Genomic DNA, 12,231 nt, shown 5'->3' with positions numbered 1-12,231 from the left:
CTCTGTAATAGAAAGTAAGGGGACATCCAATATTTTACAGTTGCCACTAAAACAGGAATAGAGGTGAAATCATCCATTGAGGACATTGGAAGCACATGTGACTGGATGGCATGCAGAAGAGCAATTCAGAAATGAGGACAAGTTGTTGTCACCTCTGTCAACTGACAGATTACATGCAATTTTAGTGATTTAGGTTTACATCAACTTTAAATCCATAATCCATATTTTGCAAAATGTAATAAATGCAGTCATATTGATAAAATACTAAATGTGCATTTGTTACATTTTTCAATTCAAGCCTGCAGAACATTGCAGCTGAGATCAGTGCATCCTGGGTGCAATGCACAGGCTCCTGTTATTTACCTCCAGCCCCAAGTCTGTATGGTGTATAGACCTGTTATTGGGACGAAAGAAGTAAACAAAGGACTATACATATGGTGATGTCGGTGCCAAGCACAACTGCTTTGAATTGAAAAAAAAAAAAACAAGACGCAGTGAGAAGCACTGCTTGCTTTAGGTAATTTGAGAGAGGGGTTGGGGAATGCAACTGTTTCTTGCTACATCCTAAATATGGGTGTAACATTGTCCCAGTGGTAGACTACCTCGTTGTGTGTGGCTACACGCTAACAGCAGCAGCCGCTGTCAGCCCACTATTAGTTTAAATGGGCTTTGCAGCTGCTGTTGCTGATTGCATAACCTGGTCATTCCAGCTGCAAGAATCCACAGATTCCCGCTTAAGAATCCAGCGGCCGCACCAACCTGGCTGTGTAAAAGGGGCCAAACACTGCGTTTTCACCGTTAAATGAAATGTTTGTTTTTTTGTTTTTTTTTTTATAAATGGTGAAAAACAGTCAGATTGCTAGAAATAAGTCATATACTAATTAACCCCGTTTACAGTGTTCTGACCAAACCTCTATTCAGATATATTTAATTCTCTGGCCAGTAGATCAATATATAAACACAAAGAAGCATTTCTCTTGCTAACATAGTGGCTGCACATCAGTGATGTCAATCCTTCAAACGTTTATTCAGGACATGCACACTGAGAGTCCTTGTCTGTAACCATGATCCTTTTTGGAGGATTGACATTATTAATGCGCAGCCACTTTTGTTTGAGCTTGTGACATGTTAGAGCCAGGACAGGTTCCCATGGCCAGCGCCTTTTACTCCTCAGACTCGAGGGGCTGAACCGAGATTGGAGTGGTGCCCCACACAAAGTATCCTGTAAAAGTAAGTCTTTCTCATATCGCACTTCCCCATTTTCTCATTTTAATCCAAGTCACTTTCATTTGGTTTGTTTTGTTTCTTTTAATAGGATATAATAGGTAAGATTGATTTCAAGTTATAGACAAGTCTGCTGAGCAAATTCAAAATGCTAACACTGACATACAAAGCTGTCCATACCCACTGCCCCAAACTACATCACCGACCTGATATCCAAATACGACCCAAAACATACTCTCCGCTCCTCACAAGACCGCCTTCTCTCTAGTTCCCTGGTCACCTCCTCCCATGCCCGCCTCCAGGACTTCTCCAGGTCTTCACCCATCCTCTGGAACTCCCTACCCCAATCCATCAGACTGTCACCTACTCTCCTCTCCTTTAGGCGCACCCTGAAAACGCACCTCTTCAGGGAAGCCTACCCCGCCCTCTGCTAATCGCCGATCTCCTCCACTCTTCCTACCACTCCATCCCCCACAGCTATTCCTCCCGTACCACTATCCCCTCCCTCCTAGATTGTAAGCTGCAAGGAGCAGGGCCCTCGAACCCCTCCTGTATCGCATCGCATTGTATTGTTATTGTACTGTCTCATGTATTGTCTCCCATTGTAATGTACAGCGCTGAGCGAACTGTTGGCGCTATATAAATACTGTAGAATAATAATCTAAGAGAAATGCATTACTTGATGTCACTAAATGTCATGGGGCTGTGAGATTTTTTTCATCTCATGATCAGCAATCAGTAGCTGCATGTTTGTTTCCCACAAGGAGGACCTGGAGCTGGATCGTGGCTCTCTACCTCGTCCGATGAGCGGTCGCAGTTTTCCACGTAGCTTGGATGACTCTGAAGAGGATGATGATGAGGACAGTGGTCACAGCTCTCGCCGCAGAGGCAGCAGCTCCAGTGGTGTTTCTTATGAGGAGTTCCAAGTGTAAGTGCACAAGCTATAGTGGTAGAAAGCTTCTGCTCTTTAGAATCCATTAAGTCACCACTTTTGGGTTCAACCAGTCACCTATTATCAGTGCCACAAAAATTCTACAGAATTGGCTTTTTTGTTTGTCAAAGTGAATGGTTGATTAGCAGGACTATGAGTGGAGCAAAACCTGTTCTGCCTAGTCAGTCTGCAAATGAAGGTGGAAAACCGTACAGTTTACCTTTTATGATTTAAAATGAACACACACACCATTTTAGACTTAAAATAAATGTCCCGTCTAACAACACCATAATATCCGCTATTAATGTGCACCTTTGTGATTTAGTTTAGTTTTATTACTGCAGCCTTCACATAAAATGCACAGAACATGTCACTCAAGAATGGAAGTTTTGAACAGCTATAAGTTGGGCTCTAAAGCTATACGTCAGATTTTAACTGGCCAGGTATATGGAGAAGCTTAGGCTAAGGTATAGATAAAGGACCGTTGCAGGACTATATGAAGCTCAATCTGAAAACTGAATGGCTGATTATGTCCACCATAATAAGTTGCTGATTTCTAACTTGTGTACAATTGACACTACATAAAGTGTGGTAGTAGGTATAATCACAACTGAAATGTCCAGTCATATTCTCCATTTCAATAAGTTTTAACTATATGAGTTGATCCAAAATATTTAATAAATTGCAGTTATTTTTATATATTTTACAATCTTTAATATGTTTCTTTTATTATGTTTAATCCATTGCACTGGGAAACTGTTTCTTTTACAGTCTTGTGAGAAGAGTGGATAGGATGGAGCATTCTATTGGGAGTATCGTGTCTAAAATAGATGCTGTAATTGTTAAATTGGAAGCTATGGAGAGAGCCAAAGTGAAGCGCAGAGAGGTCCTTGCAAGACTTTTGGATGGTGTCACTGAGGTATATATTTAATGTGGGGGGCTTCTGTTTCAAAAGTGTACTAATCTGCAATTTTTTTGTTGGTTATAGTAAACAATATGGCTACATTTGCACAAAGTGCATCCAGCTGAGGGCACTACAAGTAATTCATGTGACCACCAACGGCTGCACCTAGCTGCTCTCATCCGCAGCTATAAACAAAAGATTCCTGCTGCTACAATTTGCACCGGCCCTTATTACCAGTGTGAATGTAAGCTATCTTCTGTCATTTCTGCACTGCAGAGTTGAAAATTAATTGGGGATTTTAACCACTTGCCCACTGGGCACTTTTACCCCCTTAGTGCCCAGGACAATTTTCAGCTTTCAGTGCTGTCGCTCTTTGAATAACAATTGTGCGGTCATGCAACACTGTACCCATATACATTTTTATTATTTTTTTTCACACAAATAGCTTTCTTTTGGTGGTATTTAATCGCCACTGGGTGTTTTATTTTTTGCGCTATAAACAAAGAGCAAAAAAAAACGTTTTCTTTGTTTCTATTATACAATTTTGCAAACGGGTAATTTTTCTTCTTCACTGATGCGCATTGATGAGGCAGCACTGATAGGCAGCACTGATGGACATTGATGAGGTGGCACAGATAGGCTGCGCTAATGAGGCAGCACTAGTGGGTATTGATGAGGAGGCACTGATGATGCTGCACTGATATGCAGGAATGATGGTCACTGATAGGCGCACTGATGGGAGACACTGGCTGCGCTGATTGACAGCATTGACTGATGGCACTGACGGGTGCACCTGCACTGCTAGGGGGCACTGATGGGTGGCACTGCTGGGCACTGTTGGTTGGCACTGGAGGGTGGCACTGATGTGCACTGATGGGTGGCACTGCCGGGCAACACTGCAGAGCACTGATGATCAGTGCCAATCTGCTGTGTGACAGCTGCCAGAAACTGTATTTACTCCGTGATCTGCTGTGTCATTGGACACAGCTGATCACGTGGTAAAAGGCCGCTGTGATTGGCCTTTTACTTCATCACGTGATCAGCTGCGATCTCAGAGATCGCCGGGTGTGTGCCGCTGGGGGCATACGGGAGGGCGCGTTCTGGGAGGACGTCATATGACATCCTCCCAGAACTGGATAACTGTAGCTGTCATTTGGCTATAGCGCGGTTAACAAGTGGTTAACTGGTTTCTGTGTGCTACAATAAATGTTTGCTAGTGTCCTTTTATTTGTCCAAGTACATTAATCTTCTAATACTAAACTTAACAAATCTAGGTTCCAAGACATATCATGATGGCACTTGATTGGAATCTATAAGGGCAATGTGGCTGGTCCTGCCACCTGCATGTGTCTCATGTACCTCTGTTCTGTCTAAAACAATACTGCTAGTTGTTATTCCTTTTCAGACTGCAGCGTGATAATACTTTAGATCAGGGGTGTCCAAACTTTTTTCAAAGAGGGCCAGATTGGATGAAGTGAACATGGTGGAGGGCCGAACATTTTTCCAAACATTCTTTGAACCATTACAATTAAATGCAAATAAATTATTTTATGCCAAGTTACCGTATTTTTCGCCGTATAAGACGCACCTGACCATAAGACGCACCTAGGTTTTAGAGGCAGAAAACAGGAAAAAAAAAATTCTGAACTAATGGACTGCAGACACAGTACAGGAGATGACCAGAGACTGCGGACAGCACAGGGATGACCAGAGACTGCGGACAGCACAGGGATGACCAGAGACTGCGGACAGCACAGGGATGACCAGAGACTGCGGACAGCACAGGGATGACCAGAGACTGCGGACAGCACAGGGATGACCAGAGACTGCGGACAGCACAGGGATGACCAGAGACTGCGGACAGCACAGGGATGACCAGAGACTGCGGACAGTACAGATGACTGCTGACCTTTGGGGAGGTGGGGAGCGGGTACCTGAATTTAACAGGTACCCGCTCTTACTTCCGCAGTTGTTCTTTGATCTTACCTGTTCCTCGATCCAGCGGCGCGCTGTCTTCCCGGCTTCTGTAATGACGCTCGGCATGACAGCCGGGTGCCCAGTGCACATGAGCGAGAAGCACTTGCGCTTTGTGATTGGTCCGGCGGCTTCTGGGATCTGTCATGTGTCCCAGGTACCGCCTTACCATTCACAAAAAGCACCGCTTCTTGCGCATGCGCACTTGGCACCCGGCTGTCATGCCCAGCGCCCACACTACAGAAGCCGGGAAGACAGCGCGCCGCTGGATAGAGGAACAGGTAAGGTCCCGCTGCAGAGCTGAGCGGCCGGCCCGGTATTCTGACACGGCCGCGGTGGAAATACCGGACCGGCCGCTCCATATTCGCTCCATAAGACACACTGACATGGAGGGCCGTATTAAACCGACCCTCGGGCCGTAAATGGCCCGCGGGCTGGACTTTGGACATGCCTGCTTTAGATATATGGTGGCAATATATGTATTTACAGTCTAAGTATTAAACGGTTATAGAAACCATGTAGTTAATATTAGCAAAGTTTAACGTTCATTTAAACTGTATGTTTCCTCCGTAGGATGAACGGCTTGGCCGGGACAATGAGATGCACAGAGAACAAATGGAGCGGCTAGTGAGGGAAGAGTTGGAACGATGGGAATCTGATGACACAGCTTCCCAAATGAGCCACTGCCTGGGGACTCCTAGCGGAACTAATTGTCAGCCTCGGTCCAAGACATCACGGCCTCCATCTTCCCAGTCTACAGAGGGGCTGGATGGAGGAGCAGTGGCTACCAGTACCTCTAATAGCCAGGTGTAATTATCAGCAGTGTACTGAAAGTAAAAAAGTGCACTTCAGTTTTTGTGTAGGTAGCCTATGACTTTCTAGCCGAATGAGCTGAAGATTTCTCAAGGCCCTTTCAGAAAATCCCCACTGGGGAGACACATGTAGCCTAATAAGGACCCAGCCATTGCCCGTTAAAGCATATAATAAACATGAGGTCACGTGTTAACAATATTAACAACCCTTAATTTAAAATTTTGCCTCGTTTTATACTGGATATTTTTGTGCCTGAAATTTATCCAAAAACTATTCAGAGGGCTTGCATTAAAATTCAGCAATCAGCCAGCTTTTAATACTTTCAGTCACTATCCCAGAATAAGAATGCAGATTAGGATCATCAGCCTAAATTTCAGGGCCAGTGACTCATTGGGGTTGATCTACTGAAGGTAGATTTTCACTTTGCTAAATTTTCCCTCCCCGAAAATTCACCTTGCAAGGAATACCCAATCACATGCAGGTCATTTTTAAAAAACTATTTTTGCTTGCCCATGATTGGATGATGAAAGTGAGCAGAGCTTTCACTTCCTTCACTAAGCTAAGGGAATATTCCACTGCCAAGTGAACAGCCTATTTGCCTTTAGTAAATCAACCACAACGTGCTGAAAAAAGAGGCATCACAGCCAGGCAACTTGAATTTTCAGAAGGAAAGGCATGCAATGCAGGTTTCATTTAAAGAAAAAACGAACTATCACTGGAAAGTACAGAAAAGCTTTTAATAATTTGATACCTGAAATATTACTTATTAACCAATTTTCAGAGGTTTGCCAATGAAAGTTACTTGATTTAAACCAAGCATCCAGAATATAGTAATGTCAGTTCTCACCTTTATCAAATGTCACTGGAAGCTGTGCTGTGTATTCCTAACTGCACCATTGACAGCTGTGACCTAATGCTGAAGAGGAGTGAATACACAGATCCTGTCTTCTTGGTTTTTATTCCACATTTATTTTGACTGTTGGCACCATGATAACCTTATAAACAGTAACTGCTGGAATAACTGAGGTTATGCTGATTTATATGCAGATAGTGATGAATGAAGTTCTTCATTCATGTCAGCAATTACCATACTGTTCTGGGAGGAAATTTAAAAATTGGTGTAGAATTTTAGACCAGAATTTTCATTCAAGGCTCATGCCAAGGCCTTGATGACCCCAGAGCCTCACCTCATGACACAAGCCACAGAACAAGGACTTGGTGCTCCCAAGTGACTCCACTGATCATTGTATGGCCACCAAGTAAGCATTTGACCAGCTCTAAATTTATTTGATTGCCTGACTAGCTGAACCAATCTGTTTTTACTATAATCTAGTGGATCTAATAGCCACCAGTTTGCCCACATTTTTTTTGCAGTTTTTTTGCCATTAATATAAGATTAGACTAATACTGGGCACAACTTTAAATCCTTGACGCCGATCGCACGCAAATATGCGGCCTCTCGGCATCTGGGCTTTGACACCTAGTGGCTGGATATTTGCATACCATTAGTAAATACATATGTTGCGAGAGCGCGCACCGTGCGCGCTCCCAGCACATATGTCCGCTACTCCCGGAAAGGTCCCGATCTCCCCTTTCGTTCGGGACCTTTTCCGATCGTGACGGCCAATCACGGCAGTCACATGACCCTAAAACTCCGCCCCACCTCCGGCCTTCTGAAACTCTTAAAGGGCCGGGAGGCGCCAGCGCCAAGTGCCTAATAAATAAGAAAAACTGATATTAGGGCAAATATATCTTTTTATTTAATTTTGTGCATTTATGCAAACAGGAAATTTAGAAACTGAGGACAGAATTAGGGTTTTGATCACTTATTTCTGGAAGTGATGATTTTTCACCAACCCCCAAAAATGTAAAATAACCTACAATTAGACACGTAATATTTTTGTAAATCAGATTAGATTTGTAGCATTACTAGCCAGCAAGGTACTGAGGGTGTTGGCTGCTGCATGTATAATGCACCTGACAAACATTTTCTAGTACATTGGTATCTAGCAAGTGCACCAACCCATACCAGTTGCTACACCTGAATATTGTAAATCTTCATCATTTATAAGCCAAATGAATTCTGCTATCTGTACAGCAGGTATATGGATTCAGAGTCCTTATTGACAAACAGTCTAAATATTGGCAGAAACAGACTTGTCGTTTTCCCAAGTACATTCTGTGGCATCATCAAAATGTAGATTTTAAAATAATTTTAGATTGTATTGTAGGTACCCTTAACAGACACCAGTTAATATACCATATTTTTCGCTCCATAAGACGCACCTGACCATAAGACACGCCTAGGTTTTAGAGGAGAAAAACAAGAAAAAAATATTCTGAACCAGTGGACTGCAGACACAGTACAGGGGATGACCAGAGACTACAGACATAGTACAGGAGATGACCAGACACTGCGGACACCGTACAGGAGATGACCAGAGACTGTAGACAATACAAGAGATGACCAAAGACTGCAGACATACTACAGGAGATGACCAGAGACTGCGGACAGTGCAGGGGATGACCAGAGACTGCGGACAGTGCAGGGGATGACCAGAGACTGCGGACAGTGCAGGGGATGACCAGAGACTGCAGACCTTTAGGGAGGGAGGGGGAGCGGGCACCTGAATTTGACAGGTACCCGCTCCCACTTCCGCGGAGTTCTCCTTCCTATACTGTGGGCACCCGACTTTGACAGCCGGGTGCCCACTGCGCATGCACGAGAAGCGCTGCGCTTTGTGAATGGCCCGGCGTCTTTTGAGACCTGTCGTGTCCCAGAAGACACCGGACCATTCACAAAGCGCAGCGCTTCTCGTGCATGCGCAGTGGGCACCCGGCTGTCACAGATGCTGAGGCGGGAAGAAGCCGACACGGGAAGACTACAGCGCTGGAAGACTACAGCGCTGGACCGAGGAACAGGTGAGTTCCTGCCGCAGAGAACAGCTGAGCGGCTGGCCCGGTATTCTGACATGGTGGCGGTGGAAATACCGGACCAGCCGCTTTATATTCGCTCCATAAGACGCACTGACTTTTCCCCCCCTTTTTTGGGGGGAAAAAAGTGCGTCTTATGGAGCGAAAAATATAGTAATTAGTATGTTGGTAATTTAGGGACAAAAGAAGGGAGTTTTGTAACTGATGTTAAGCTGACCATTCACAACACAGTGTAACAAATCTGCAGTGCCCGGTATTTTGACAGCCGGCATCCGTGGCTTTCAGAATGCTCAAAACAGAAGTTTCATCTGATTGGATGCAGCCAAGAATTTTCAACCTGGCTCCTTTAACAAAAGGCAATTGAAAAATTGGCATTTTTTGAGCTAGGTAATGAGCTGGCGCCTACAAACAAATTTTGGAGGCTTTAACAGAAATCAACTCAAATTAAATCAGTGCTGGCCTGCTTTAGTAACTTCCAGTTTTGTTTGGACTTTTATTTAGGGAATAGTGCAGTGTAAGCTTTGGAATTATATTAAAGGTACGCTTTAAAAGACATACTGTGTATACTTGGTAGAATACATGTTTGGTTGTTAAAAAACCATTAAAAAGAAACTTTGTTTAGAAAGTGGAATGAATTGAGATACTTATTGTAGAGTTTAAAGAGACCCTGTTGCCTGATTTAATTTATTTGAACAAAAATCTTCCCAAGAGGTTATATGTGTATTTAACATCTATTTACTTGTTAAGTCTCCCTTGTGTACACATCAAAAACATAGGCAGCACAGTGGCTAAATGGTTAGCACTTCCACCTAGCAGTACTAGGGTCATTGGTTCGAATCCCAACCATGGTACCACCTGCCTGGAGTTTGCATGTTCTCCCTGTGCCTGCGTGGGTTTCCTCTGGATACTCCGGTTTCCTCCCACACTCCAAAGACATGCTGGTAGGTTCATTGAATCCTGTCTAAATTGGCCCTAGTTTGTATGAATGTAAGTTAGGGACCTTAGATTTGACTCCCCTTGAGGGTTAGGGACTGATGTCAATGTACAGTGCTGTGTAAATTGATGGCGCTATATAAGTACCTTAAATAAAATGCCTGAGGCTGCTGCTGGGCGCTGGCATCTTGGGTGTCATGTCTACATGGCCAGAAGACTCAGAACAGTCACACAATTGACACTTTACTCCTCCCCAGAGACTACATAAAAGATTATATCATGGGGCGAAGAGAGGGGTTGAGGAGCTGGACAAGCACAGAAGATAGCTAGAGGAGGAAGCTATTATGTGAAAGTAGGAGCTGTGCTAAGGAATCATCTCTTCCTGGAGTAATCAAATTTTCTAGCAAGTAAACTTGCTAGATCACAAAATAGATCAAATTAAATTGTAAATAATGTAACACGTTGTTACGGTTTTATTTTGTTAACAAACTTCATCTTGAAGTGCTACAAGTTTCATGGATATCCGTGTAAGTTTTATGATTGTGTTTAAGCACAAAAACTATGGGTTACATATATATATATATTTTATGTCCTAGTTTTAGCTAAACTTGTAATCTTTTGTGTATCACACAATATTCTTGATTTTATATAACAGTGTTTTTGTATTCATATAATCTACTAAATTCACACTGTGCATTTTGTTGAGCTGACAAAACACAAATTAGCATTATTCTTATGGAGAGGATTTTACTAAAGTGTTGCAGTTAGTAATGTGTTTGGCCACCAAAAGGAATGTGATATTTTTCTCCAACACAACAGACAGCCAAAGTGCATAGAATGAAATTGTAGACCTAAGGTACAGTCCATCACCTAGAGAGGAACGTTATGTTACACCAAGCACTTTAAAACAATAAAGAATCTGTATCTTTTTGGAACTTGATGTGTCTTGCCTCTTATGTCATTGCCTCAACGACACGTAAGCCAGCAATGGTCAACTTAGAAAATCTAATGTGGACCTTGACGTGTCCAGAGCACCATATAATAGCTTTGTTTTCAGAAACGTGTTATAATTAGTACATTGCATTTTTTGTAAAATGTTACTGTATCATCTTATACAACTCTGACAATACTTCTTCTGTAAGCACAATGTGTTTATGGTCTCTGTTGCAGAGTGTGATGTAGTAGAAGCCGAATGATTTTGCTTAGAGCTTAGTACTAGACTACAGCTATCAATACTAGCCAGCGGTACTAGTGCTAAAGCACACCAGAGCCAGTGGTACTCAGTGTGCAACCTACTGTGCTTCAGACCTGATTTAACGTGTGGAACACAGCAAGTCACACACTGAGCACTAGATGCTGCATGTTAGGCAGCAGCGGCCTAAGCCATCATTGCATATCACCTTACTTCTACTTAACCTTGAGTTGTAGCATCTGAATCTAAAGCAGAGGCCTATGGTAAATGGTGTCTGGGTTCAGGGAAACCCTGTGAGGGCCCACCGTGCTGTTCATGAGTTGGACGGTAGGGTGTATCCTTCCCTCATGCCTTCAGCCCACCTCATTTCAAAGGAGGTGCAGACTGAATGAGCCAAAGAGACAGAGGGAATATCGCACTCAGGGATCCAGAAGTCCCTTAAGGTCTGGGCATCGCCAGTAGTCCCGGTCTCCAAAAGGGATCAGATGACCAGGCTTTGTGAGGACCTTGGAAAACTGAGCGCCAGCCCGGTGGTTTTGGCCTACCCCATGCCCAGGAACCATGAGGTAATGGAGCAGCTGTCAGGTGCCTGCTGTATAACTGTCAGGGACCTGAACAGAGGGTATGGGCCAACATCTCCAACCCAGGAGGCTCAGGACAAGTCAGCCTTCACCACCTCATGTGGCTTGCCTGAATTCACGGGAAAGCTAGTTGGGGTTGAGAACGCACCAACCACCTCACCAGGGGTCAGGAATGACCTATAATATGGAGTGGAACTGTGTGCAGTTGCCTACTTTAGGTGCCTTGCAGTGTTCGGCCCTGTCTGGGAGGAGCAACTTGGACCCCTGTCACCAGGCATGAACAAACTGCCAGTGCCTAGTCTGACAGTCAAAAATGGTAACTGTCAGAGAGGCATGTCAGTGGTTCAGCACTGGGAGCCACAGGTAGGAAGAGACCCCCAGAGGTCTGGAAATGGGGAGACCGAGGCAATTAAGGCCTGGCCTACTCCCCAGGCCAAAAAGCAGGTTCCCTCAGTCTTGGGTACAGCTGGCTACGGTAGAATGCCTGGGTGCAACTATCATGGCTCAGCTGAACCTATGACTGACCTAACAGACAGGAAACTAAGGGAAATGTTGTCCTTGATGCTAGCATGTAAAGAGGACTGTTCAACCTGGGCACCTGTAGGTACCTGTAGACACACCTGGAAGGCGAGTTCCAGAATTCACCTGTCTGGTTTCGGTGCACACAGGTGCCACTACCTTCGGGTCAGATATAGTCCTGGGCCTGAGGAATGAGACTGGAGAGGGAAATCTCATTCTCTACCTC

At 44.1% G+C, this 12,231-nt stretch overlaps 1 protein-coding gene across 2 annotated transcripts in view; it reads left to right on the top strand.

Annotated features, from left to right (window-relative positions):
* The window catches only part of PKD2 (polycystin 2, transient receptor potential cation channel), a 66,611-nt gene extending 55,963 nt beyond the window's left edge, over positions 1 to 10,648 (top strand). Inside the window, exons 13-15 of one of the 2 annotated variants that reach the window (XM_089679558.1) lie at positions 1,992 to 2,152; positions 2,927 to 3,074; positions 5,607 to 10,648. In XM_089679558.1, coding sequence (XP_089535684.1) covers positions 1,992 to 2,152; positions 2,927 to 3,074; positions 5,607 to 5,846 — 549 coding nt within the window. In that variant the 3' untranslated portion in view covers positions 5,847 to 10,648. Of the gene's footprint in view, positions 1 to 1,988; positions 2,153 to 2,926; positions 3,075 to 5,606 lie in introns of both variants that reach the window. The other variant, XM_089679557.1, reaches the window with a different exon arrangement.
* The last annotated feature ends 1,583 nt before the right edge of the window (positions 10,649 to 12,231 follow it).

This window comes from Staurois parvus, unplaced genomic scaffold, assembly GCF_062004578.1.
Source record: "Staurois parvus isolate SC_StPar_1 unplaced genomic scaffold, SC_StPar_1.0 ptg000227l, whole genome shotgun sequence".
NCBI classification, from domain to species: domain Eukaryota; kingdom Metazoa; phylum Chordata; class Amphibia; order Anura; family Ranidae; genus Staurois; species Staurois parvus.
The sequence above is the reverse complement of the archived record's forward strand: the minus strand, read 5'-3'. Positions and strand labels throughout refer to the sequence as shown.